General features: G+C 53.3%; 3 protein-coding genes across 3 annotated transcripts; 1 reads left to right on the top strand and 2 right to left on the bottom strand.

Moving 5' to 3' along the window:
- Positions 1-1,877: 1,877 nt before the first annotated feature.
- Positions 1,878-4,425, bottom strand: IQCF1 (IQ motif containing F1; the record flags this gene model as incomplete). The annotated part of the gene is made up of 2 exons (XM_081247349.1): positions 1,878-2,321; positions 4,417-4,425. 2 exons carry the CDS (start codon positions 4,423-4,425, stop codon positions 1,878-1,880), a joined length of 453 nt encoding a protein of 150 aa, XP_081103475.1.
- Positions 4,426-7,735: 3,310 nt separating this feature from the next.
- On the bottom strand, positions 7,736-15,477 carry RRP9 (ribosomal RNA processing 9, U3 small nucleolar RNA binding protein). Its single transcript, XM_081247248.1, has 15 exons — positions 15,321-15,477; positions 14,749-14,831; positions 12,093-12,202; positions 11,629-11,696; positions 11,504-11,545; positions 11,107-11,233; positions 10,348-10,472; positions 10,173-10,265; positions 9,671-9,771; positions 9,452-9,586; positions 9,297-9,359; positions 8,930-9,075; positions 8,769-8,848; positions 8,027-8,100; positions 7,736-7,903 (listed from the first exon to the last, which is right to left on the bottom strand). Exons 1-15 carry the CDS (start codon positions 15,405-15,407, stop codon positions 7,810-7,812), a joined length of 1,428 nt encoding a protein of 475 aa, XP_081103374.1. The 5' UTR covers positions 15,408-15,477; the 3' UTR covers positions 7,736-7,809.
- A 435-nt stretch (positions 15,478-15,912) lies between these two features.
- PARP3 (poly(ADP-ribose) polymerase family member 3) lies at positions 15,913-24,506 on the top strand (the record flags this gene model as incomplete). Its single annotated transcript, XM_081247348.1, is given in 15 exon segments — positions 15,913-15,956; positions 16,876-16,944; positions 16,946-16,986; positions 16,989-17,011; positions 17,015-17,056; positions 17,433-17,559; positions 17,799-17,983; positions 18,157-18,295; positions 18,601-18,827; positions 19,066-19,122; positions 19,126-19,215; positions 19,425-19,511; positions 19,756-19,933; positions 21,127-21,282; positions 21,724-24,506. Coding segments are annotated over 15 exon segments (1,635 nt in total). The 3' UTR covers positions 21,894-24,506.
- Positions 24,507-25,521: the final 1,015 nt, after the last annotated feature.

Genomic DNA, 25,521 nt, shown 5'->3' with positions numbered 1-25,521 from the left:
CTTAATTGGGCTAAACATTATTCCCCTCCCACCCTGACTGCCAGTTTTTAAGGTTTGTGGGTGTGACCCCTCTTTCCTTGTTTTGTTGCTGAGGCTGAATTTTTATGCTACTTGACATTCACACTGAAAGATGAGGATCATTAGCCCCACTTCACAGCTCAGGAAACTGGGGCTCAGAGAGGGAAAATGACATGTCTGCAGCCACACAGCAGTGAGTGGGGAAGCCAGGGTTGGTGTGACCTAGCTTGGTCTGGCTCCAAAGTCCTTGCTCTTTACTCTGAGACACTGAACACAGGAGAGAGAAGTAAGGAGAGAGGAGACAGAAGTCCTTCAGAGCAAGAGCGAGAGACTAGGACCTGAGTGAGACAGGGCAGGACACAGAAGGACAAAGCAAGAAAGACAGAGCTCAAGCCCTAGTGCAAGACAGAGAGCTGGAGCATGAGATCTCTGGGCAATGTGAGCTGAGGGACCAACTTGCCAGGGCAGAGGAGATGGAGCTGGGCTGGACATAGGGCTTCTGAGTTTGCAGCTTTGATGGGGAATAACCCAAGACCTCAGACCCCTCTCTCTGCAGGAAACCACGGAACAGCAGTGCCCAGATGGGCAGAAGGACAGCCTAACCTTGACCTCTTAATTGGCCCTTTATCATCACTTAGGTGCCAGTCTCACCCCAGGTGGCAGCTTTTCACAAGAAGGGACTGTCAGAGGTCTCAGCTCCACCTGGATCAATTCTTGCAGAGACTGGGGAGAGGGTGGGGGAGACACAACTGATGGCTTCTCAGCTCTAGGTCTGTGATAGCCTAGGGGATGACACTCAGCAGAAGGTTTGGCTAGAAGCAGGTTGCCTTCTTTCCCCACCTCCACACCTGTGGAACCTGCCACACCAACCAGGTCTGGAGGGGAATGAGTCCTAGCCTGCATTCGGGGTCAGAGAGTGAGGGACAGAGTTTGAGGTAGGAGTGAGGACAGGGGCTATGCAGTCTAACCATTTTCAGTTTGGAGCTCAGACTCTGACTTGGAGGTCAAGTATGAAGATACAGCAGGGAGCTGTTGGAGGTCACTGAAAGGATGTGACCGCCAGCTGGACTCACAAGCTAGACCCAGGCAATTAGATGCCCCTCACCCCCTGCCCTGTCCTTGGAATGTATGTTCTGCCTGCCATTCCCACAGTGGGAGACATTTTCAGGGATTCAGCCTTGAGAGAGTAATGTGTTCTCCAGAACCTCTTGATGGTATATGTGGCTGAACCTCATTAAGGCCTCTATATAAACTTTCAAGAGTCTGGCAAGCAAGTATGGAGATGTACTTGTCTGTGGCCGCCCAAGACAAGTCTTGTAAATAAGTTCCCTTGCTTACTAAACCTGCCACCTACTAATCTGGTGTAGTCTGCCTCTTTCTTGGGTCTTTTCTTGCCCTCCATGTACAGGGGCCAGTTTATGAACCAACAGGAGCCAGGATCAAGAGCTTGGGGTGGGTGTGCTCTTCTCAGCCATGGGATTGGGAGATCACGCCCGGAGCAACTAGACCTGGTGAGTGAATTCCTGGCAAAAGTGCTACTGTGCGCAACAACCCCATCCCTGCCCCAGGCTTCCATTATACACAGCCTTAGGGAGAGGCACCATTTCCATAGACTGAACATGAGTGATGCTCCCTGAGTTGGCAACATGGCAGATCTGTACCCCCAACTTTCCTACCTATGTCAGACGTTGCTAATCAATCACAGTCTCTGCTCAGTCTGGACAGTGGCTCAAAATCCTCCTCCTCAGACAACCCCTGCCAATTCCTCAGAGCTAGCATATGAGATGCTAACTATTTGCCATCATTTACCCTGACCTCCTGGAGCTTATCAAGCAGAGAGAAGCTGGGGAAAGACCACTTCACTGCTTTATTGGAAGGGGAATACACTCCGTCACAATGCAAGGCCCTGAGCCCAACAAGATCTCGAGTTCGAGATGCAGCTGGTTGGCCGTGACTCTGTAGTGGCCCTTGATGAAACCCTGGAAAGCGCAGGAGTGGCATCTGCAGTAGGCCTGGATGATGCAGGCAACGTTGAGCAAACGGCAGTAGCGCCAATGGATGCGCCACATGCGGACCCAGGACTGCAGCCTGACTGCCACCCACTCCCGTGTAAAGTTCTCCAGAGCTGTCTGCCGCCTGTTCTCATGCAGCTTCACCAGCTTATGCCTCCACCAGCCCTGAATGATCCACACTCTGAGAGCCACGTGCAGCAGTGTGCTGCACACCAGGGTGCCCCGCCACCACACCTGGATCTTTACTACTTCTGGATTACTGACGGGAGGCCTATTTTGGGTTCTTGGGATCTAACAAGAAAAATGCCGAGACATTTGGAGGATATTCCCCACCCACTTCAGCCCCAGGGTGTGCCAGGAAGGGACCCTGATGCCCTATCAACAATCACTCCTTCTTCTGAACCTCAGGAGCACTGGGCAAGGCACTGGCTGGAACCAGAAGACCAGGTAGGTGTCATTTCTCTGCCCCCCTCTGGTTAATGGACATGGATGCATCACATTGACCTCTGAATCTCAGAGCTCCCATCTGTAAAATGGTAGTATATCTGTCCTGGCTACCCAGTTTTACATGGGTCAAGTTGGCCAGCCTAGAGCAAGAATACCATGATCAAAGGGTTATCATAGTCCACCTGAGCCTGTCCACCTGACCAGGATCCAGGATCCATGATCCTTCCCTTCAGACCCCACTCACCTACTGGAGAAGTGGCTTCCTCTTCTAATCCTGCTCTTTCATCCTTGACTGCAGCTCCAATCCACAACCTGCTCTCTTCCTCTGTGATATCAGAGTATTAAAAGTTCCCACATCCCATAAAATTCTACCTCTCTTATCTCTTCCCCATCTTCACTTCACTTGACTTTCAAACTTTAAATCTTAATTAGCAAGCAAACATACATGCACACGCTCAAACACACAGACACACCATTGATTAAGCCCAGCTTCCCATATGTTGGCCATTCCATTCCACAAACACAACTCCCACATCCCCACCCCCAGCTCCATGTCATCTGGGTGGGGGGATCATACTGCTCTGGGTCTCTTATTAGCATCATCTACTCCCTTTGTTGCAGCTATATTCTCTTGTTTAGCCTAGAAAAAAATGGGGAAAGAGGACAGACAAGAATTAGTTTATTCCTGTTCTTAGCTCTGGAACATACAAAAGACACTAGCCACAAGCATTAGGACACAAAGAGCAGAGACATCCAAGTCCAGGCTCCTCCTGCCCCTGCCTTCTCTAAGTTCAGTGATGGTGCTGGCGGTAAAGATTTCAAAATCAGCTCCTCATTCTGCTGAGGCTCATTTTTAGTGTGTTCATTAATTGTTTTGGGCTGGTCCTTCTCCTGCAATCAGCAGTTAGGGGAAAGGCAAGAGGGAGGCTGCTCTCCCTCCCTCTCCATTAAGTAACCCACACATCACCAGCGTACAGGGCTTCCCAGAGTATTCAGATGTCAGGGAGATCCCCTCATCCCGAGAGATGTATGGAGACATCCCTAAAAAAGCCTAGTGTGTCAGTCTCTCTCTTACTCACCATTGGTCCCACATGGATCAGGTGTAGATGGTTCAGATCCCCTCAGGTCTGTGTTCCTCTAGCCATGGCATGGAGAGAAAGAGTGGGGGAGGGAGACCTATGATGTCATAAGGGCAGTTATGACTCAAGCACCAGGATGGCTCCCAACAGTTAAGCCCCCTCCAAGGAAAAGACAGAAGTACTGTCCGTTCTTTTCTGCTGGAAATGGCCATAGCCCTAGCTACAAAAGCAAGACACCAGAAATAGTGGCCCATTGATGTAAAGGTGTATAAAGATAGTCATTGGTGATATCCCCAATTGGTAAAATTGGGCATTGATTTAATGGTTTATAGTCCATTCAAACTATAGAATAACAACATAACTGTTGAAAAATAATGAATTTGATCTATGGGTACTGATGAGAAAGTATACCCAAGATGTATTTGTAAGTGAAAAAGCTGAACATCATTATGATCCCATTGGATGGGATATAAAACCATCATTGGATGGGATGGTAAAAAACCGTCAAGATATATAATTATACATGTATGCTATAAACGCAGATAAAGAGAGAGAAAGGTATATAGACCAAACTGCTACCAACGATTACCTTAGAAGAGTTGAATTGCTGACCCATTCATACAATACCAGGGAACTCTGTGAGGCCCCCAGGACGAGCAGTACTGCTTTCCTTCCCCAGCAGGCTCTGGGGCTGGGAGCATATTCAGAGGGCTGATCCCATTGACACCCTCACTGACCCCTCCTTTCTTCTCTCCTTCCCACTCTTCCCTGAAGGGGTCTACTGAGAGCCTCTGGGATGAAACTCTGGTAGAGGGGGAGAAGAATGGTGGAGAAGAACGGGGTTGGAGAAGGAGGCTCACCCCCATCATGCTCACCCCAAGCCACTTGCCCAGCACACCCTCAAAACCTTTGCTTTGGATGGTGTCACCCCTCTGCTCCTCAGCCCCTGGGGCAGCTCCTCCCTGCCCACTGGATTGAGTCTGAGCAGGTCCTGGTGGCATTCAAAGCCCCAGCACCCTCCCTGTCCCTAGGGTCACCACATTCACCAACACCCCAGTCTCTGGCCTCTTTCCTGTCTGAGTCTGCCTCCATCCTGGGACCCAGCCCCCTCGTTTACCCAGGCTCCATATGTGGGATCTTTCCTGTCCTTAGAGTGCAGGGACTTTAATTTCTCCCTTCACTCCTCAAATGCTCATGGATCCAATTATGAGGAGCATGTGTTTAGTGGCCATTCATATATCTTCTTTTATGAAGTATTGGTTTAAGCCTTTTGTCCACTTTTATTGGATTGTTTGTCTTTATTACTGAGTTCTAGAAGTTCTTATACTCGATATGAGCCCTTTGTCAGATTCATGTATTGTAAATATTCTTTTCCCCGGCCTGTGACTTTTAAAAATGCTGTCTTTTGATGAACAGATGGTTTTAATTTGGATGAAGTCCAGTCTATCAATATTTTATACTTAGCACTTTCTCTGTCCTAGGAAATCTTTGTCAACTCCAGGGTCACAAAATAATTCTCATGGGTTTTTTTCTAGAAACTTTACATAGGTTTAGCTTTAGTTTTTGTTTAGGTCTGTGATCCATCTTGAATTAATTTTTTTCTTTTTTGTGGCTATGATGTTAGATAGGGGTCAAGATTTTTTTTTTCCATTGAAAAATGTATTTCCTTTCTGCATTGAATTATCTTGGTACATTAAAAAAATCAATAGACTGTGTAAATGTGAGTCTATTTCTGGCTTCTCTATTCTGTATCATTGATCTGTTTGTCTCTTCTTACTCTAACACCACCTGTCCTGATTACTGAAACTTTATAGTTTTTCAAGACAGTAAGTCTTGAAATCAGATAATGTAAATCCTTCAACTTTGCACTTCTATATCAAGAATTCCCCAACTGCTCATACAGTTGATTTTTGTATATTGCCCTTGAATCTTTCAGTTTCGGGGGTGCTTTTGATTTTTATTTATAAGCAGCTTTGTTGGAATATAATACACAAGCCATACTATTCACCCCCTTAAAGTGCACAATTCAGTGGTTTTTAGTATATTCACAGATATTTGCACACAATACCATAGGTATCTTGCCTGCTTGCTAAATTTTCTTATTCCAGTAGTTTTCTGGGTAGATTGGGGGTGCCTGTATGCCAGTTGCGGGATCTGGAGGTGAGGTATCCTCAGTGGCTTGTGGGGGGCTTCCTGATGGGGTCTGCAAAGTGGTTAGTAGGATCCGCATCCCTTTGATGTTTTGAACCCTACCTGCTGTTCTCTCAGTTCCTCCCCACCCCTCAGTCATGCTGCTTACCTCAGTGTTTTGAAAGGAGTGAGAAATGCTCACCTCAGTGACCCCTGGGGCTGTGACTCTGAAAGGGTACCAAGGCCTCATGATGACCAGGGGGTCTTCAAAGGACAGGAGTAGGTAGAGATGGGGAGGGCCCCACCTAGTGTCTTTTGCATGGTTCAGAGGTACGAACAGAGCTAAAAGCTTCTACAGTGGCTGCCCCTCACCCATCTAATTGTGGCCTTGAGTCCATCAGGGGAGAAGACAGGAGAGCACTTGAGCCCACTGGAGTGGGAGGTGTAATTCTGGACCCCAGAATCACATGGCTTCATATGTTATAAAACATATAGCAGAGAGCTCATTGCCTACTCAACTTCCCTACATCTACTAGACACTGCAAACTAAACTGTTGATCCTTCTCATCCTGCTTTCCCCACCTGGTCTTTCTCATCTTGGTAAATGTCACACTGTCTATGGTGCCACATTCATCTCATCCCACAATCAACAGATCAGCAAGATCTGTTGGCGTCACCTCCAAACACAACCCAACCATAGCTCCGCCTCCCCACTTCTGCTGGCCCTCTCACACCACCATCACCTCTTACCTGCTTTTACTATAGCTTCCTAAGTGGATGCCCTTCTTCCCCCAAACCTTTACTAATTAATTCTCCACAGAGCAGTGACTTGGTTTTTCTTTTTATTGTGAACCAGATCCTATTACTTTTCTGCTTTCAACCCTCTCATGGCTTCCCATTGCTTGGAAGGAAGGGAGGAAGGAAGAGCCCAACTACAGCAAAAGTCTCAGTTGACCAGGGCTGAGACCAGAAGCCATAAGAGGGATTATTTTGTTTCAATTCCAAAGGCATTTATTTTCAGACTTTCCTTTCTCCCTGGGAATGTGCTAATGGAAAAGGGGTTTGTGTATTAAGGGGCATTTCCGTGTTACTTGAAATATTATTCAGGAGGTATGTGTATGCTGTCGTTGAGCTCAATTTAAGGCGGGACATAGGGAGTGAATTCTAGTAACATTATCTGATCCACAACAGGGTTTTCAGGGCTTCAATCTGAACCTGACCCTTCTGGCCCCAGGAGAATGAAAGTAGGAGGAGTTCTGTCCAAGGGGGAGGCGTCACGAGCAGAGGAGCAGGAGGGAAACCCTGTAGCTTCCTCCCCCGAGGGGACCACGCTGCCGCTTGAGAACCATAGGCTCAGCTGTTGGGCCCAAGCCATTAAGGGAATGTTCAGAGCAGGATCCTTAACACGCCTTTGCTCATTTTCCACTGAGAAGAGGACACTTCCCTGCACTGCTGCCTCTCCAGTCAGCCTCTCCACCTCCTCTTTACTGCACTCCATGGCAGAAGCTGAATTATCCAGTTGGTGGAATCAGGAGAACACATTAACCTGTCAGGGTCACTGCCGTGAGGAATCGTGCAGCCTGGCTGTCATTCAGACCAAGTGCAGAGCTATTCCCACCTTTGACACTGTCCCCAAGCAATGAGCAATGCAGCAATGCAGGGTCCCACCTCCACCCCAACCCCCACCCCAAGGGCAGTCTGACTTCTAAAGCTTCCTAACCTGGCCTGGGTGGTGCAGATCAGCCTGACTTGTAGGTCTAACTGTCTTCCTTTCAGTCCTCAGACCCCACAGCCAGCCCTTACACACACTGGACAGCCACAGCTTCTTAGCTAAGGGATCAGCAGGTTCTGACCCCAACCAGCCCAGAGCACTGGGGGGAAAGCTGGCCTAACAAAGTCGTAGAGGATACTCAGGGTCTACGAGCCAGAAGCCAGCTGAGGGCTCCATTCCCAAATTCGCTGGAAAAGATAAAGCCCCCAGGCCTTTACTAAGCCATCCCCTGCCATCCCCCTGCCCTCCCCAGTCAAGAAGCTAGAGGAGACAAGGCCCAGAAGAGGAGGCTTTTAATACAAAGAAGGCAGGGGATGGCCTGGGAAGAACTTAAATAAAGGGGATAAGAGTGTCAGGAGCCAGCAGCAGGGGGCCTGGGGGCCCTGTGGAGAGGGATGATGCAGACGGAGTTCCGGGCCTCTTTGATCCGCCACCACCGGCCAAGCCTGCAGGGGCGAGAGGAGCAGCTGAGGGCGGGCCCAACCCCACCCGGTATCCACCCCATTCCCACCCAGCCATCCACCCTATGCCATTTGCCCCACCCGCACCCCTCGAGAAGTGCCTCATACCTGTGCTCCTGCCCTACCCCGGCCACCAGGAAGTCCCCAGCACTGGAGAACTTGAGGCTATTGATAAAGCCCACCTGAGAAGAGGGAGGGAAAAGGCAGTAAGATGTGAGAACAGATCCCTCACCACAGCCCCAGCATCAGGGGTCAAAGGCCCAGCCTGGGTTAAATCCCTTCTCTGCGTCCTGCCACCTGGGCCGGCCCTCTACCCCTCAGGGCCTCAGCATCCACCTCTGTGAGCTGGGGAAAGTAGAGTACAGGCCTCGCAGAGAGTTTGTGGGGATGAAGGAGACAGTGTACGCCAAGTAGGACCTGGCTCCTGGTCCTGGCTCTGGAGACTCCATGACCATCACCATTGACCCAAGCCCTGAACTGTCACTAGAAGTCACTGACAGATCCTGCCACTCTGCCCTAGGTTGCACCAAGTCCACACACCCTAGCCTGGCATTCAGTCTGGCACCAGTCATGCAGAACCCATCACAGGGCCAGGCCCTCCATGCCTTTGCCCACACTTCCCTGCCTTATACCCCAGTAACCAGGACAGGGCCTAGGACAAGGAGGGGAGTGGAGGCGGGGAAGGGAGAGGAAGAAGGGAGGGTTCCTGCAGGCCGCGTGCTAAGAGTTGGGGCTAGAAAGAGAAGTCATAGCTGGCCCTGCTCCAAGGAACCGCCCTTCTGGCAGGAAAACACTGTAACGGGCCTTGGGAGTGTGGTAAAGACAGGCTGGGTATTCAAGCCTCACTCACCAGGGGGATGTCGCAGAGAAGGTCAAGCTGCCGGAAGCCCTCCCCGCATTGCCAGAGCCGCACAGAGTTGCTGTGAGAGCCTGGGGGACAGGGAGACAGTGAGCACCCCCCTCACCAGCCCACCCTGAGATCCCCTCCTTTCTGCCACACAGGGCACCCACCTGTGGCCACGAGGTCTGTGTTGAGCAGGGCTGCCACCGATGACACCCAGAAGGGCTGCTCCAAGCCCAGCTCCCCCCGCAGCCCGTGGGCCTCACGCTGCAGGGCAAGTGGCCGCTTCTTAGAGAGGCCCCACAAGGCTACAGAACTGTGGACAGGGAGCAGGGTCAGTGAGGGGGCCAGGGGCAGGGCAGAAGGGCCACACGGCAGGAAGGGACCAAGTGCACACCAGCCACAGGAAGCAGACAAGGTCCCCTGCGCTCTCTGCCTCAAATGTCCTCATCTATGGAAAGGGGTTACTACAGCTCCTGAGCAGGATTCTACGCGGCAAGTCCAGGGGCAGTGGCAGTGGTGGAAGGCAGCTCTTACCCATCGTCTGCACCCGACACCATATGCTCCTCGTTGATGAGCTGGATGCTGTCGATGGAGCCCCTGGAGAAACGCGCCATGAGGGGCGTGGCCCAACCTCACCCTCAGCCCATGCGGGTGGCCCCCTCAATGCCCAGTGCAGCAGGCCACCTTACTGGTGGCCGTAGAAGACAAGCTGGGACTCCTCGGGGATCTTCCACACACGCACGGTCCCGTCCCGGCCCCCGGCGGTCACGCAGCACTCCCTGCTCAGAGCATCGAGTGCAGCCACAGCATCCTGGTGCCCGAAGCTGGAGAGGGGGACAGAGGGAGGATGGGGTCACCCATGAACCTGCACGTGCACATCCGTGTGCCCTCTGCCCGCGCATACTCACAGCGTCTCCACGTAGGAGTTCTCCGCCACATTCCACACCTTCACAGAGCGGTCGTGGGACGTGCTGTAGAGCTGGTGGGTGCCTCTGCGGAATGCCAGCCCCTAAGGGTGCATGGAAAGAGGGCAAAAGGAACCTGGACTACAGCAGGAGAGACAGAGGTCAGGCCCAGGGAGGACGTCCTGAAAAGCAGGTCACGTGGCACAGGAAGCCAGCCCCCATCAAGAGCACTCTGGGGGGCTCTACGTGGAGCCAGGGGCACACTTGCCTGCCCTCAAGCAAGTACAGACTTCTTAGAGGCCTCCCTCTCCCTAGGCAAGCTCGACTCAGTCTCCCCCAGCTCTTCCCTATTGCTTCACCCTGTTTCTGTCCTGTTCACCAAAGTGCAGGTTCCCTGAGGATGGGGACCCGCTGCCTCTTTCACACCATTCCCCGGATCCCAGTACCATGCCTGGCCCACTTGGGTGCTCAAGAAACGTCCACTAAAGGAGGCCCAGCTTCTCACCGACACAGCGTCCCGGTGTCCCGTGAAGGTGTACAGGTGCTGGCAGCTCTGGGCCTCCCAAATGAGAATGAGCTTGCTGCGGTCACCCGAGGCCTATGGAAACAAGGGCAATGGCCACGGGCACCCACCATGTGCCCACACCTCTCACCTACTCCCGGGGCCAATCCTGCCTTACCAGGTACTTCCCATCGGAGGAGATGGCCATGCAGAGGACGTGGCTACTATGGCTGGAGGGCTGCCCCTCGGCACCCTTCTTGGCTCGAGGGATCACATGAAGCTTCCGTCCACTTTCCACACTCCCTGACACCAAGGGGGAAGAGAGATGCTACTGGGACAGAAGGCAGGACTGTCTGGCAACCCCCATCAAGGGCAGCGTGGCACCATGGAAAAAATCCTGGCCTCAGGTCAGAAGATCTGGCCCAGCCACTGTGAGCCCCTGGACAAGTCACCTCAGTTTCCTCATCTGTTAAGTGGTGACAATAATCCCAAAGGGCAGCCATGAAGCCCGTAAGAAAAGGGACAGGAAAGTGCTTGGGACTGATGGTACGAGCTCTTCCTGTTACTACTATGGGTGGATGAGGACAGCCCTCAGTGGTCAAAGGCCAGGAACCCAGGAGGACTAGGAACTCAATGCTAGGACTGTGCACAGCCTCGACTGTCCTCTAGTCCAACTGCCCACCTGAAGCATCAATTCCCATTAAATCATCATCCTGCCTCCACTCCATCATCTCCAATGACATTGACAGGGAGCTCACAAGCCCCACTCCTGGGCAGAAGCTTCCACTGTCATCCAGAGAAAACCTCTTCGGAAGCAAACCTGTCTCCAGAAGCTTCCCCCGTCGGGTCTCAGTTTTCCCTGATTATTCCTTCCTCCCCAGACCAGCTGGCCCAGATGATCCCTCATGGCTGCACCCCCACCCAGGCACTCACTCACACTTAATAATGGTGCAGTCTTTGGAGGCAGAAAAGATGGCCAGGTCGTCAGGGGTGATAACCAAACATGTGATGGACAGCTGGTGGCCCCGTAAGATTCGAATGTCAGCAGGGTCTGGGGCCTGGATCTAGGCAGGCAGGGGCTGGGTCACTGCAACTGGGGGCAGGAAGGCCCCCCTCCACACACACACACACACACCATCCTTTCCCACCACACTGCCCAGAAGGAAAACCGGAGCCAGGGCTGCCAAGACCAGACCATTACCTAACCCTGTCTGCCCAAGTGCCCACTATGTTCCAGAGCAAACACCCCACAGCCTGAGTCCCCAGTTGGGCCATCTGCCCACCAACCCAGGTGATTCCCTCCAATCTGACACCAAAGTGCCCTGTCTGCTCACCTCCTTTGCCACCGACTTCTGCAGCCTGCCTCTCTGCTCGAGCTGCATGGAGAGGAGAGGGGTGAGATCCCAGGAGCAGGACCAGCCCCATCCCTTCCCTCCTACGACCCTCCCTCCACACTCACCACGTCCTCCTTCAGCCTCCCCGCCACCTGGTCCTCCTCAAATTCACGGGCCTCAGCCTTCTCCTCCTCTGTGTAGGACAGACCAAGCCAAGTAAACCAGGCCAACAACACCCCACTTTTCCCTTCCCATCCCCACCCACCACCTCAGTCCTGGGCCCTGAACATTTGGGCTGTGTCCCATGGAAGTTCAGGGCACCTCAGCCAAAGGGGAGGGAGGGCTGGATGGTCTCCTCCTGCCCACCCCCTGCCTTTACTTATCAGATCAGTCTGAAGCCCCCTGAAGGCCTGGCCCACCCCAGGAGATCGAGTAGAGCTCCTAGCCACCCTCCCACAGGGCCACCAGCAGCAGCAGCCCCAGCAGCCCACCCGGCTACCTGCATCAGTCACCCACCAGGTGGCTGGGGCCACAGCAGGCAGACTCAGGCACAGGCCCCACCCCTCACCTGCCCAGTCCACAGGCTCACCTTGCTGCTTGAGCTGCTCAAGGTAGAGCTTAGCCAAGCGCAGCTTCTTCTCCTGTGCGGTCTCCTCCAGCTCCTCTGCCTCCTCCTCCTCATTCCTCCTGGGAACTAGGCTGTGAGCAGGAGGAACTAGGCTGTGAGCAAGAGGGCTTGGCCTGCTCCTCTGGCCACTAGGACTGTGCTCCTCACTGCTTCCCCAGCCACTTGACACCCCCATCCCTGCCAGCTCTCATGGCCAATGGTCTCACACACAGAAAACCGAAAGATGTGACTTACCAAAATGAAAGGGCCCACTCAGGGCCCAACGTAAGGGTGAAAACAGACCCCAAACCCAAAGAGATCACTGTGAAATCTCTCAACTCTGGAGGGAAAGAGAAGGTTCTACAGGCTTCCAAGAAAAATCAGACCATATACAAAGGGTCAGGAATCAAAATGACTCCAGAAGTCTCAACAGCAACACTGAGCAGGAAACAAAGGAGCTGCACGTACAAAATTCGGAATAAAACGCTAACCACTGGAATGGCATGCCAGTTAAACCATTAACGATAAATGAAGACATTATCAGATGTACAAGGTGCCACAAAAGTGGTCCTTTCTCCTTCTTTTAAGGATGGAGGATGTGCTCCCTGAGCAAGAGAGTGAGCTAAGAATGGGGAAGGCACAGGAGACAGGAAACAGAAGATCCAACATGGAAAGCAGAAACGGCAGATCTCAGAACAACAACAACCCCCCAGACACAGGGGAGCAGCCAGCCCAGATCTGATGCAAGGAACCAAGAGGCAGACATGTTGGGACTATCAACGCCCCATCCTCACTGCCATGGCACCATCCTCTACCTTGAGGATGGGATTCCAGGTGAAGCTTAACTGGGCCTGGCTTGACCTTGTGCTAGCGAAGTCCTTGCTTTCCCCTCCATGCCCCTCACTCCCTCTTGAGTCCTACTTTGACTTGCTCCTGGGAGCTGGAGGTAAGTCACAGGAACTCAGAAAACCCAGGGCAGCCCGTTCCCTCTGATCAAGTGCCTGCAGATACCTAGTCCCTGTCAGGTAGCCCAATTGTTTCCTAGACTCATCCATGACCTTGCCCACAACTTCCCCAGAAACGACCTTGGAAACTCTCAAGGAAGCCAAGGCCTGACCATGCTCCTGAGACCGGTTAGTACCCAGTGCCCAGCAAGTCTTCAGCCAACAGGGTTGGTGCTGCCCTTCCCTCATACACCAAGGTCTTAACTTCTACTCAGTTTACCCAAGGAATCAATCTATTGTTTCGGGTTCACATATAGAAGACAGACCTCTAAAGAAAATCAAAGCAAGTATACAACCACTGTAATTCCACTCAAATAACATTCTGGAAAAGGCAAAATTCTAGGGACAGCAGTTACTGGTTGGAAGGGGGTGGGAATTGACTGCAAAGGAGCCATGGGGGATTTTGGTGGGTGGTAAAACCCTTCTATATCTTTACAGTGGTGGTAGTTACACGACTATATGCGACTGTCACAACTCAAAGAACAGTACACTAAGAAAGGTAAATATTACTGTATGTAAGTTATACCTGAATCAGAAAAGGGAAAAGAAAAAAAAAGAAGAAAAAGGAAGGAAGGAAACCAAAGAAATGATTAACTTAAGTCAGGAATGGCAGTTGGGGCTTCTAAGTTTCTACAAATGGTCTAGTTCTGGTGGGTGCACAGAGGTTCATCATTTCATCATTACTCTCTATGGTACAATTACAGTTCATTAACTCTTCTGTAGCTAATACATTTCAAAACACATTTAAAAAATATTTAAAAGTGCTTAACACAGGGCCTGGCACATACCCACAGTAACCTTAAGACTACAAAAAGTTTATACTAAGTCTTTCTGTGAGCAGGTTAAGGCCAACATGTACTCAACTTTTAGAAGGAGAATTTCTAAAGCCAACTCTTAAGGAAGGCACCAGGATTCTGATATGACAGCTTCCATGCCACAGGGTCAGGCCTGATACCCTGCTAGACCCCTCTGAACTCTGCAACATACTCCACCCCCATCACCTGCAGAATGGAGGAGGTACGCAAAGCCCTCCACAGTCCAGATGCACCCAGTGCCTACCTTCCCATCCTCTCCATCTCCCATCTAGCCTGCTTAGCCCCCGACTTTTCTCTGATCCCTGAATGCCTTCCCTACCTCTCCACGAGGAACCCCTCCTCATCTCTCCAGGCCCCATTTAAACTCCCCTTCTCTGTTCCAACAACACGCAGCTCTAAGATACACATCCCACCACAACACATTCCGTGTTCACCTGCCTGCTCATCTCTGTTCTCTCAACAGTGAAACTAGTGCCTGGCACTCTCAATAACTGTGAAATTGTGGGAGAACAGAATGAAGAACTAGCAAGCATTTCTTGCATCCCTCTCCCCTCGCCTGAGTTCAGCTCCCTGTCATGAAGGAAGGTCTCACTGGTCTCCCATTAGGACTGGGGGTCCTCCCCACACAGAGACCCTGCCCCTGCAGCGAAGGAAATGACAGTTCTCAGGGTCAAAAAGTGGAGGAAAGAATCAAGATCTGAGAATCAAGGGCCAGAGTCCTGGGTTCTAGGCCCAGCTCTAGCCCCCGTCATTGAGTACTCCTTCCATACACAATGGGCCCCAGTGTTCTTTTCTACTAGATGTAAAAAAAGAGCTCACCTCTCACTCTCCGAGTCGCTGGAGATCTCCTCATTCATCTTGCCGCCACCCTTGGACTTGCCCTTGTCCCCAGAAGAGTCGTCCTAGGAATTATATAATACTTTTGTTTTTTTCGGTACGCGGGCCTCTCACTGTTGTGAGATCTCTCCCGTTGCGGAGCACAGGCTCTGGACGCGCAGGCTCAGCGGCCATGGCTCACGGGCCCAGCCGCTCCGCGGCATATGGGATCTTCCCGGACCGGGGCACGAACCCGCGTCCCGTGCATCGGCAGGCGGACTCTCAACCATTGCGCCACCAAGGAAGGCCCTATAATACTTTATTTAGTCAGGGGTCCCGACCACCCCGGCTCTGACCAAGGGCCCCTTAGGGTCCCTCGAGAGTCACTGGGGAAGGCGGTAGCCCCCGGCTCAAGTGAAAGGCTTTTTCAGTATTTGGCGCGCGGAGAACGGGACGAAGCTGACTCCAGCTGGGGTCCCGGGGGCGAGGGGACCGGTGCCGGGGCCCCCGGATGGGGATAATGGTGGTCCCAGTAACACAGGATGGACCCCGCCCCGCCAAAGCGCCATGCTCACCTTTCGCCGCAGCTTGCCGGCCCCCGCACCAGCCCCGGCCCCCGAGGCCGGCTTTCCCCTCTTTCGAGCCGCCCCTGTCGCCGACATGCTGCCCACCGTGTGTGCTGGCGGTGGCTCCTAGAGAACTCACGTGGCGGCTAAACCCGGGCCGTCCCACAAGACTCCAAGCCAAGATAGGCTCCCACCGCCCGGTGGGCCCCGCCTCCCACAGCTCCATTGGGCCCTTGGGTAGGTTCTGTCACGCCCCCAAGCGCCCATAGGATAAATGCCTGTGGCCACGCCTCCTAGAACTCCTATAGGCTCCCGCGGCCGGCTCCAGTAGGAAGCAAGCCTCTCCCTGGCGCTTCCGGCCAGCGGCTGCGGCGCGTGCGCCCTGCCGCTGACTGACGTATGGAGAGGGGTCGGACCCCGACACCGTCTCTGTGTTTGCTCTCCTTGGACGCTGGGGGTCGCCAGAGACGCGGGATTCCTTTTCCTGGAACGTGACTCCTCCCCGTCAGGGGCGGGAGCCACGGTGAGAGAGTCTGACTCTAAATAACCGGGGGGTGGGGGGGGGGGAGAGGGATCCGGCAGCCCCCGGGAGAAGAAGGCAATGCCCGCACCTGGGGCCAAGGTCACTGGACAACCGGTGGATACGTATTGCATGCCTCAGGCCAGATGAGCAGCTCTAAGGGCGCGTCAGTCCCCTGGGCCTTGGCTGTGTCAGGATCAAGTGTCCACCCATCCATGGGACAGGCTGCCTGCCTGCCTCGGCCTGCCCAGCCTCTGACTTACCAGACTGGTGGCCAAATAGCTGGAATCCTACCCACACCCACTTCTTCCCCGCTCCCCTAAGGCTTACGGGAGGTTGTTAGAACTAGGACTGCCTGGGAGTTACTGACCTGGTGGCCACCACCTCTCCCAGGTCCCTGCTTCTCTTAGGTGAGTGCCCTATGGCCTTGCCCACAGCCCTCCACAGGGCGGGTCAGGGCGGGTGTGAGTGACCCTTGCCCTCTGGCAGTTAAATGCCACTGGTCTGGGACAGAGACTGGCACCCCAGAATTCTTGAACCTGCTGGGAAGGGTTTCTGTGCTATTGGGTCCCAAGCTTTGGAGAGACAGATCTGGCCTTAGGAGTGCTGCCCCCCGGGAGCCACTGCCCACTCTCCTCCATAGCTGGGGTGACTCAGCCCAGCAACCACGCCAGGTCCAAGTTAGCTGAGATGGGGGAGGAGCAGAGAGTGCTCTGGGGAGAGGAGCCCAGAAATGGGAGGGAGGAGATTCTCCTTTCACTTTCCTTTCAACCTCAGAACACACAAAAGATCCATAGAGGGTGGAGAGCCCCTCTTCCTTGACCAGACTGGGCAGACTGGACAGGGGCCTGGCCTGGCCCTGGTGACTGGAGAAAGGGGTGTATCTGGGGTGCAGAGAGCCGGTTTTGGTCAGGGACAGGGAGTGGGGAAATGGAGGCAGAGGGAGGTCACCAAAGGGCAGTCTCAGGGTGGGGCAAGTTGGTGATGTGCCAGCCAGGTGGGACGCAAAGGCATGGATGCCTGAGGGCCCCCTCTGTGCCCTAGAACAGCCGTGGCTCCAAAGCGCAAGCCCCAGGTGCAGCGTGAGAGTCCTGAGAAGAAGAAGGGGCGTCGGGGCACAAGAGGAGGACAGTTTCCACTCCACTGCCGAGGCCCTCCACCCACAGAGAAGCGCATAGCCTAAGTGGACCCCCTGTGCCCATTCAGCTGCAACCCTGGGACCCAGGTAAGCTGTAGTCCCCGCCCAGTCCCAGTGCCTGCTCCCTCTTGGGTACAAATACACTCAGACCTCCTCCCCTCCCACTTGGCTCTGGCCAAATAGTTCAAGGCTCCCAAGTAAACTGTGTTCTTCCAAGACCCCAAAGGTCAGGCAGGGCTATATCCCATCAGATCCAGGTGGGTCATGTCTGCTCTTCAGACCCCAGGACAGGCCCCTGAGCTTCTCAGTCTTCCCCCAACAACACTTAAGGCAGGGTTCCCAGACAGGGCCTCCTCTGACACCCCAGTGCAGTGTGATTCCTGTCAGCATGCAGCCAAGTACCCCATCCCACCCAGAGGCAGCCAGAGCCAGCCTGCCCTCCGCACACCCCCTCTGGCCACAGGTGCATGAAGACTACGACTGTATCCTGAACCAGACCAACACTGGGAGCAACAACAAGTTCTACATCATCCAGCTGCTGGAAGAAAGTGACTGCTTTATCTGCTGGAACCGCTGGGGGTGCGTGGTGAGTACCACCCACCCACCCTGTGCCCGCATCCTCCCCACCTCTCCCTGCTCAATGCATGCCCCCTGCTCCCCGGGGTCCCCACAGCTTACTCAGGCCAAAAGGCCACAGCCTCTGACTGTGCCCTGCCCCACCTCTGACATCCAGGGGCGCTCGGCACAGGGCCTGCACAGTAGAGGCCAGCAAACATTTACGGCGGGCACTGTGGTAGGCACACCTCTGAAAACTGTTGCTTGCCGGGAGAGGTGGGCCAGTCAAAACTCAGCCGCTTCATGTCACTGGAGGATGCACAGAAGGACTTTGAAAAGAAATTTCAGGACAAGACCAAGAACAGCTGGGCAGAGCAGGACCACTTTGTGGCCCACCCTAGCAAGTATACACTTAGCAAAGTACGGAGAGAGGATGAGGCCCAGGAAGCCATGGTGAAGGTGAAGTGGCCAGGAAGGGAGGGTGGGCCTGGGCCGAGGGAAGGGACGGCCACTGCCCAGCTGTACACCCTCAGGCACAGGCCTTCCTCTCTGGCCTCGGTCTGGCCAGGCCCTGCTCCAGGTGCAGGTGCCCTGCCCAGCTGCTCCTGCCCACGTGGGCCCTCTACCCCTAGGTAGATGGAGGCCCAGTGAGGACCGTGGTTCAGCAAGTACAGTCCTGCTCCCTGGACGCAGCCACACAGAAGCTTACAACCAACATCTTCAGCAAGGACATGTTCAAGAATGCCATGGCTGGGCTTCCCTGGTGGTGCAGTGGTTGAGAGTCCACCTGCCTATGTAGGGGACACGGGTTCATGCCCCGGTCCAGGAAGATCCCACATGCCACGGAGCGGCTGGGCCCGTGAGCCATGGCCGCTGGACCTGTGCGTCCGGAGCCTGTGCTTTGCAACGGGAGAGGCCACAACAGTGAGAGGCCTGCGCACCACAAAAAAAAAAAAAAAAAAAGAATGCCATGGCTATCATGAACCTGGGTGAGGGGGGAGGAGCCAGGAAGGGTAGCAGGGGTCTGGGGGTGGCAGGGCTGTGGGCCTGACTCCCCACTCTCCCCATCCCCCCAGATGTGAAGAAGATGCCACTGGGGAAGTTGAGCAAGCAGCAGATTTCCCGGGGTTTGGAGGCCTTGGAGGCAGTGGAGGTGGCCCTGAAAGCCCTCGCAGATCGTGGCCTCAGCCTGGAGGAGCTGTCCTCCCACTTCTACACCATCATTCCCCACAGCTTCGGCTGTAGCCAGCCCCAACCCATCAACTCCCCAGAGCTTCTGCAGGCCAAGAAGGACATGCTGCTGGTGAGGGTTGGCAGGTTGCAGGCAGTGGGGTTACCAAACAGATAGATGGGGCAAGGGAGATGGGGGACAGATAGATGGACTGTGATGGGCAGGCCAAAGGACAGGGGAGGGGAAGGCCAGACAGATAGATGGGGTGGGGCTGAATAAGGTGGGGTGGCCATGGTCCTATTTATGTGGGAGGGGGAGGGGAGGCCCAGGGTCAAGGGGACACACAAGCTGCCAGTGCCCATCCCCTTAGGTGCTGGCAGACATCAAGCTGGCCCAGGCCCTGCAGGCAGCCCCCGAGGAGACAAAGTAAGTGGAGGAGGAGCCACACCCACTGGACCAAGATTACCAGCTCCTCAAGTGCCAGCTCCAGCTGCTGGACCCAAAGGCACCTGAGTACAAGGCGAGCCGGTCCCCACAGAGGAGCCGAGCTAGCAGTGGGCACTGGCCCTTTGCCTGTCTGCCCTCCAGGTGCCCAGAAGAATCCCTTTCCTAGGGCCTTCTCTCGCTGTGTCTCCAGCGCCTGAGGAGAGCTCTGGGACTGCAGGGGACAAGTGGAGGTTAGTCCATACATTTCTTGCTCTTGGCACCTAGCTTCTTCTCTCCCCGCAGGTGATACATACCTACTTGGAAAAGACTGGCAGCAAGTACAGTTGCCCTGCTCTTCAGCATAGTTGGACAGTGAACCGAGAAGGGGAGGTGAGGAAGATTCCCTCCCCACCATCACTACTTTGTCCCTTAGGAGGTGACGTTGGCTTATCTTCCCTTTAGCGAGTTGGCTGAGAAACTCTGACCAGTTTCCACCAGGCCTAGGTCTTGTGCATGTGTGCATGAGTATGTGAGTGACTAGGGAACCCTTGGCCTTGGTCATACCCTCTGATGGCAGACAGAAACACCTGAGCTTGGGTGGCATGACTCTCCCGGTTCCCATCTCCCCACCTAGGGAGATCAGTTCCAGGCCCACGACAAGCTGGGTAATCGGAAACTACTGTGGCACAGCACCAACATGGCTGTGGTGGCCGCCATCCTCACCAGTGGGCTCCGCATCATGCCACATTCTGGTGGCTGTGTTGGCAAAGGCATCTACTTTGCCTCGGAGAACAGCAAGTCAGCTGGCTATGGTGAGGTGTCCCGTAGGGCCAAGCCCTGAGTAGTTATGCGGACACTAAGGAGCATGGGGCCCATTACTTGTCCCACCTGCGGTGGATCCAGGAGAGGACCCCTCGGATAGTTATGGACTAGAGAGCTCTGTGGGGCATCCTGGGGGTTGGGGGACTCAAAGGAGGCATCCGCTGGTCAGCGACAGCTTCCTGGAGAAGGTGATGCAGATGGGATGAGTGTGCCAACCTGACCTGGGAGGGGGTGAAAGAGGAGCCTTCAAGGTAAAGCAGCCAGGGAGTGGCACGAAGCCTGGGAGGCTGTGGCAGGTCAGCACCTCCAGGCACGGCCTGATGACAAAGCTTAGAGCAAACGCCTAGTGTGGGTGTGGGGCTTGGGGGCCCAGGAGGATCAAGGGAGCCTTATTCAGAGAGCGATGGGGAGTACAGTTGAACGTGGCTGCAGCCATTGGGAGGGTGGCAAAGGCCAGAGGCTGCAGGGAGGCTGTGTTCCCATCCAGGCCAAATGTGATGGGCCCCCAGCCCAGGGCAATGGAGGCAGAGGAGGAGAGAATCCATGAGAGGAGTATGTGGGAGGTGGGATGGGCAGCATTGTGGGAAAGGGTCGAGGGTGTCTCCAATGACCCCCAAGTTTCTGTCCAGAGGTGTCCTCACTGAGGTGACCTGCCCCTACTGGCTCCTCAGCCCAGGTTGACCTCATTATTGGAGACCACTACCTGCCCCCACTCAAGAGAGCAAGGTTGGAGGATTCATCCAAGTGCAGATGGAGCTGAAGGTTCCTCAAGGCCAAGGCGTCCACTAGGAGGGCAGAGGAGCCTAAGAAGGAGTGGAGGGTGGCCTCAGGAGAGCATTGCAAGGGGGTCTCAGGGTAGAGGGTGAAAGATGCCATGGCAAAGTCAGCAGAGCAGGCCTGAAAAGCCCCCACCCCAGATATGGTCACTGGAAGGCCATTACTGACCTTGGTGAGGGTGGCAGACGCCTGGCCTCTGGGAGTTGAGGAGTGGAGGAGAGAGGGGGAGGGAGCACAGCCAGGACAAGGGGCCTGGAGAAATGGTTGGAGGAAGGATGGAAGAAGGATGGGTACTTTTCTGGGCCGGGGCAGCAAAGCCAAAGGAGATAACAGTGCAGCAGAGAGGAGCCCAGGGAGTCAGACAGAGAGCTGGTCTGCCTACCCTGAGCCTCCCTGTGTCTCCCAGTTACTGGCATGTCCTGCGGGGCCCATGACATTGGCTACATGTTCCTGGGTGAGGTGGCAGTGGGCAGAGAGTACCGCATCACCGTCTATGAGCCCAGCTTGAAGCAGCCACCCCCTGGCTTTGACAGTGTCATTGCCCATGGCCACACAGAGCCTGGTGAGTCCCATGAAGCTGGACAGGCCTAAGGATAGAGGTGAGGCTGAGATGGAGCAGGATGCTTTCAGAGAGGAGGTGAGCAAGGAAGGGGCTTGTGAGGAAGGACAAAAAGAAGCAGGATTCTTCACTGCAGTCATTCACTTTATCATTCAACAAACATTCACTGATTCAACGAATCTTTCCTGGGCATCCAGGAGAGCTTCAAAGAAGAGTTGTCATTGACTGAGCATTGAAAGATGAGCAGGCATTTCCCAGGCAGAGAAACGGGGGAGGAGATTCCAGGCAGAAGGCCCAGCCTATGCAGTGGTTTGGAGTTTGGCAAGGTGGGAATGAGCGGGCACTCCCTGTGGTAGAAGTGGAGAGCACAGCGGGTAGGACTTACCGGTAAAGCCAAGGACCAGTGACCCTTGGGTCATTCATGGCCCTTGCTGTGCCCTGCAGTTCCAACCCAGGACACCAAGCTAGAGCTGGATGGCCAGCAAGTGGTGGTGCCCCAGGGCCAGCCCATGCCTTGCCCAGAGTTCAGCAGCTCCAGCTTCTTCCAGAGCGAGTATCTCATCTACCAGGAGAGTCAGTGCCGCCTACGCTACCTACTGGAGGTTGGCCTCTGAGCTGTCTGCCCGACCCGCCTCCCATCCACCACCAGGAGCTAGACCATCATCCTCAATCTTCCTCCCATCCCTGGTGCCCCCATATCACCCCTTCTTGCTCTCAAATCTCCCTCCTGTGTCCAGACAGTGATCCCCTCTCCCTCTAATCCTTGTTGGTCCTGGCATGGCTGTGGCCTCAGTCTTGCCTCCTAAGGTGATGGGTGTGATGGATTGGCGTTATTACTGGGACATGGATACAGCAGCCTATTCAAGCCTGTGTAGTTAGAGGGGCACAGGCTGAGAGTGGGCGGGTCCCACATCCACCCGGGCCATCCACCCTGGCCCAAACTGTCCATCGGAGAGAGGCGTGATCACCGAGGTGGGCTGCACTTCAGACATGCACAGGCAAGTGCACATTGTATTGGCTCACCCCCTGACCTCTGCTTGTCTGTGCCAAAGCTGCACCAGGCCTGGGCCTCCTTGCTCTCCACAATGACCCACCACACCACATAGCAGTCCCAGCCCCACTCCAGGGAGTGACCACTCACATGGGAGGACGTGGGTTATACACATACTCCCACCCACCCTGGTCAGTCTACATTGGTCACTGCAACGACCGGCCTCCTCTGATCATTGAGCCTCCAAAAGGGACCCTCCCCATCAACTCAGAACTGTTGGTCACGTGGGGACCCACCTGGTGATTCTGTCCTTCAGCCCAGACATGGCCAGGCAAATCAAGCGTTCCTTGTGTCTGGGCACCAAACACCCATGTGTGTCTTCTATGTGAATATCATAAATGAATTGATAATATCTGAAAGGGGTGCAGCTCTGCTGTCATGAAAGGAATGCTAGTTATTACCCCAGGTTACCCTGTCCACAGACAAGGGGTGCAGATGCTAGACAGCAGCAGGTCAGGGTCCAGTGCAGTGTCACACACCACATTTAGTTGTCATGTCTCTTTGGTCTCCTTTCATCTGAAACCATTCTTCAGCCTTTTTTTTTTTTTCCTTCATAACTTTGACACTCTTGACACTACTGAAGAGTACAGGCCAGTTGTTTTATAGACTGTCTCTCGGTTCGGGTTTGTCTGATGTTTTGCAGTGATTAGATTCGGGCATTGCAGTTTGGGCAGGAACATTACATGAATGCTGTGTCCTCGGTGCACTGTATCAGGAGGGATATGTCCCATTCTTGGTGATGTAAATTTGGTTGCTCAAGGTCGTGTCCACCAGGTTTCTCCACTGGGAAGTTACCATTTCCCCCATTTTTAATTAATCAGTAATCTGTGGAGAAATATTTTGAGGTGTAAGTGTCCCATTCCTCATCAACTTTCACCCACTAGCTTTAAAATCCAATGATGATTTTTACCTGAAATGGATGACTTGAATCGATTTTTGCTAAGATGGTTGCAAATGATAGTTATCTAATTTAATTCCATCATTCCTTCTATATTTATTAATAATAGCCCCCTTTATTTATCAGTATGGATTTGTGGGTTCCTATTTTATGCAATGGGTTATAATCCATTACTATTATTATTTTGATCCTCAAATTGTCCCAGCTTTGGCCAGCAGAAGGTCCTTCAAGCTGACTCCTGTATCTACATCATTTTATGAGCACTTCCCTATGTTCTGGTATCACACGATGTTCCAGGCTCATCTTGCACAAAGCTAGAATCAGCCATTTCTCCAAGGAGCCCTGGTTCCCTAGAGCAGGAAATGGTATTTAGAATCCAAGATCTGGGCAGTAGGTATGTTCTTTGGTACTGGGTGTCATTGCTTTTCAGTCCCAGTAGCAAAGAGGGCTAGGAAATATGTATATGTAAATAAACACATCTATCTGTGTCTGTTTCTCCAATTCCAATCCAACACCATATGGTCTTTCCATTCTTCCCCATATCCATAGTTTTACTCCCTTCTCCAACTGTCAGAACTTTGGTTCTCATCAACGTCAATATATTTACTTATTTGCTCAATCTCTCACAAAAAGCAGTTTCAAAATTGCTACACCCAATACCATTGTGAAAAACAAACTTTCTAATTAGAGCTCAAGATTTACTGAATCATTCAAGATTATCTTTTTGTCTTTAGACTGAGGGTCAATGATCAAAGCAACAATTTGAACACAGGTTCAAATATTACTTGGATTAGTTATTTATTTCCCTTCAGTGTGGTTATATTATTCATTTGAAATGCAGGTAGGTTCATTTGCTTCTATTTATATTCACTTTTAGGGTTTTTCTCATCTTCATTGATTTATTTTTTTCAACATGTAGAGCATTAACATGGTTCTCAAAAGTCCAATCTATCCAAATCTATGCTCAGAAGAGTGTCCTCCTAGCCCTCTCACTCCATGCCCAACCACCTGCTGTAGTTTCTGGTTTATCCTTCCTGCATTTCTTTGGAAAAAAAACAAAAACCAAAAACAGACGAACTACAAAGTGTTTTGTGTGTGTGGTTTTTTTTTTTTTTTTTGGCTGCGCGGCATGCAGGATCTTCCCCAGCCAGGGATCAAACCCACACCCCCTGCAGTGGAAGCATGTAGTCTTAACCACTGGACCGTCAGGGAAGTCCCAAAGTGTTTTTGTTTGTTTGTTTGTTTTGTTTTTAATAAATTTATATTATTTATTTATTTTTGGCTGCATTGGGTCTTCATTGCTGCACGCGGGCTTTCTCTAGTTGCGGCGAGCGGGGGCTACTTTTCGTTGTGGTGAGCGGGCTTCTCATTTCAGTGGCTTCTCTTGTTGTGGAGCACGGGCTCTAGGAGCGCGGGCTTCGGTAGTTGTGGCACACAGGCTCAGTAGTTGTGGTATGCGGACTCAGTAGTTGTGGCACTTTTTTGTTTTTATTTATTTATTTATTTTTGGCTGCATTGGGTCTTCATTGCTGTGCGCGGGCTTTCTCTAGTTGCAGCGAGTGGGGGCTACTCCTCGTTGCAGCGTGCATGCCCCTCACTGTGGGCACGGGCTCTAGGCGCGCGGGCTTCAGTAGTTGTGGCACGCAGGGTCAGTAGTTAGTTGTGGCTCACGGGCTCTAGAGCGCAGGCTCAGTAGTTGTGGGCGCATGGGCTTAGTTGCTTCACGGCACGTGGGATCTTCCCAGACCAGGGCTCGAACCCGTGTCCCCTGCATTGGCAGGCAGATTCCTAACCACTGCACCACCAGGGAAGTCCCTCCCAAAGTGTTTTTGTTTTTGTTTTTGTTTTTTTGCGGTACGCGGGCCTCTCACTGTTGTGGCCTCTTCCGCTGCGGAGCACAGGCTCCGACGCGCAGGCTCAGTGGCCATGGGTCACGGGCCCAGCCGCTCCACGGCATGTGGGATCTTCCCGGACCGGGGCACGAACCCATGTCCCCTGCATCGGCAGGCAGACTCTCAACCACTGCGCCACCAGGGAAGCCCCCAAAGTGTTTTTTAAGTGTTTTAAAAAAAGTGTTTTAATTGCTAATTTAGTTGAATGATTTTGCAGGGAGCATGCACTCTCCAACCCACCATAGTCCCCATCCCTCCCTATTGCCTTCCCTAGTCCCCTGTTCTCATTTGCTTTCCCACCTGGCCCTGCTGAGCCCTCCCCAGACCCTGGTGGCTTGGGGGCTGCCCCAGGCCTGCAGGCCTAACTGGGCAGTGAGAAAGCCAATGCTCTCTCCTTCTGA

Source organism: Mesoplodon bidens, assembly GCF_964165515.1.
Source record: "Mesoplodon bidens genome assembly, chromosome: 10".
NCBI lineage: Eukaryota > Metazoa > Chordata > Mammalia > Artiodactyla > Ziphiidae > Mesoplodon > Mesoplodon bidens.
Note: the sequence above shows the minus strand (reverse complement) of the source record. Positions and strands in the feature narration are given on the sequence as shown.

Excerpts from the sequence above, each read along its gene's own strand:
- RRP9 (XM_081247248.1), bottom strand. The coding sequence starts at position 15,407 with ATGTCGGCGACAGGGGCGGCTCGAAAGAGGGGAAAGCCGGCCTCGGGG. Across the intron at positions 10,473-11,106 it reads AGACTGCACCATTATTAAGT|GGAGTGTGGAAAGTGGACGG; the intron begins GTGAGTGAGTGC and ends CCTTGGTGTCAG. Across the intron at positions 9,076-9,296 it reads GTGTCGGGTGCAGACGATGG|TTCTGTAGCCTTGTGGGGCC; the intron begins GTAAGAGCTGCC and ends CCCTGTCCACAG.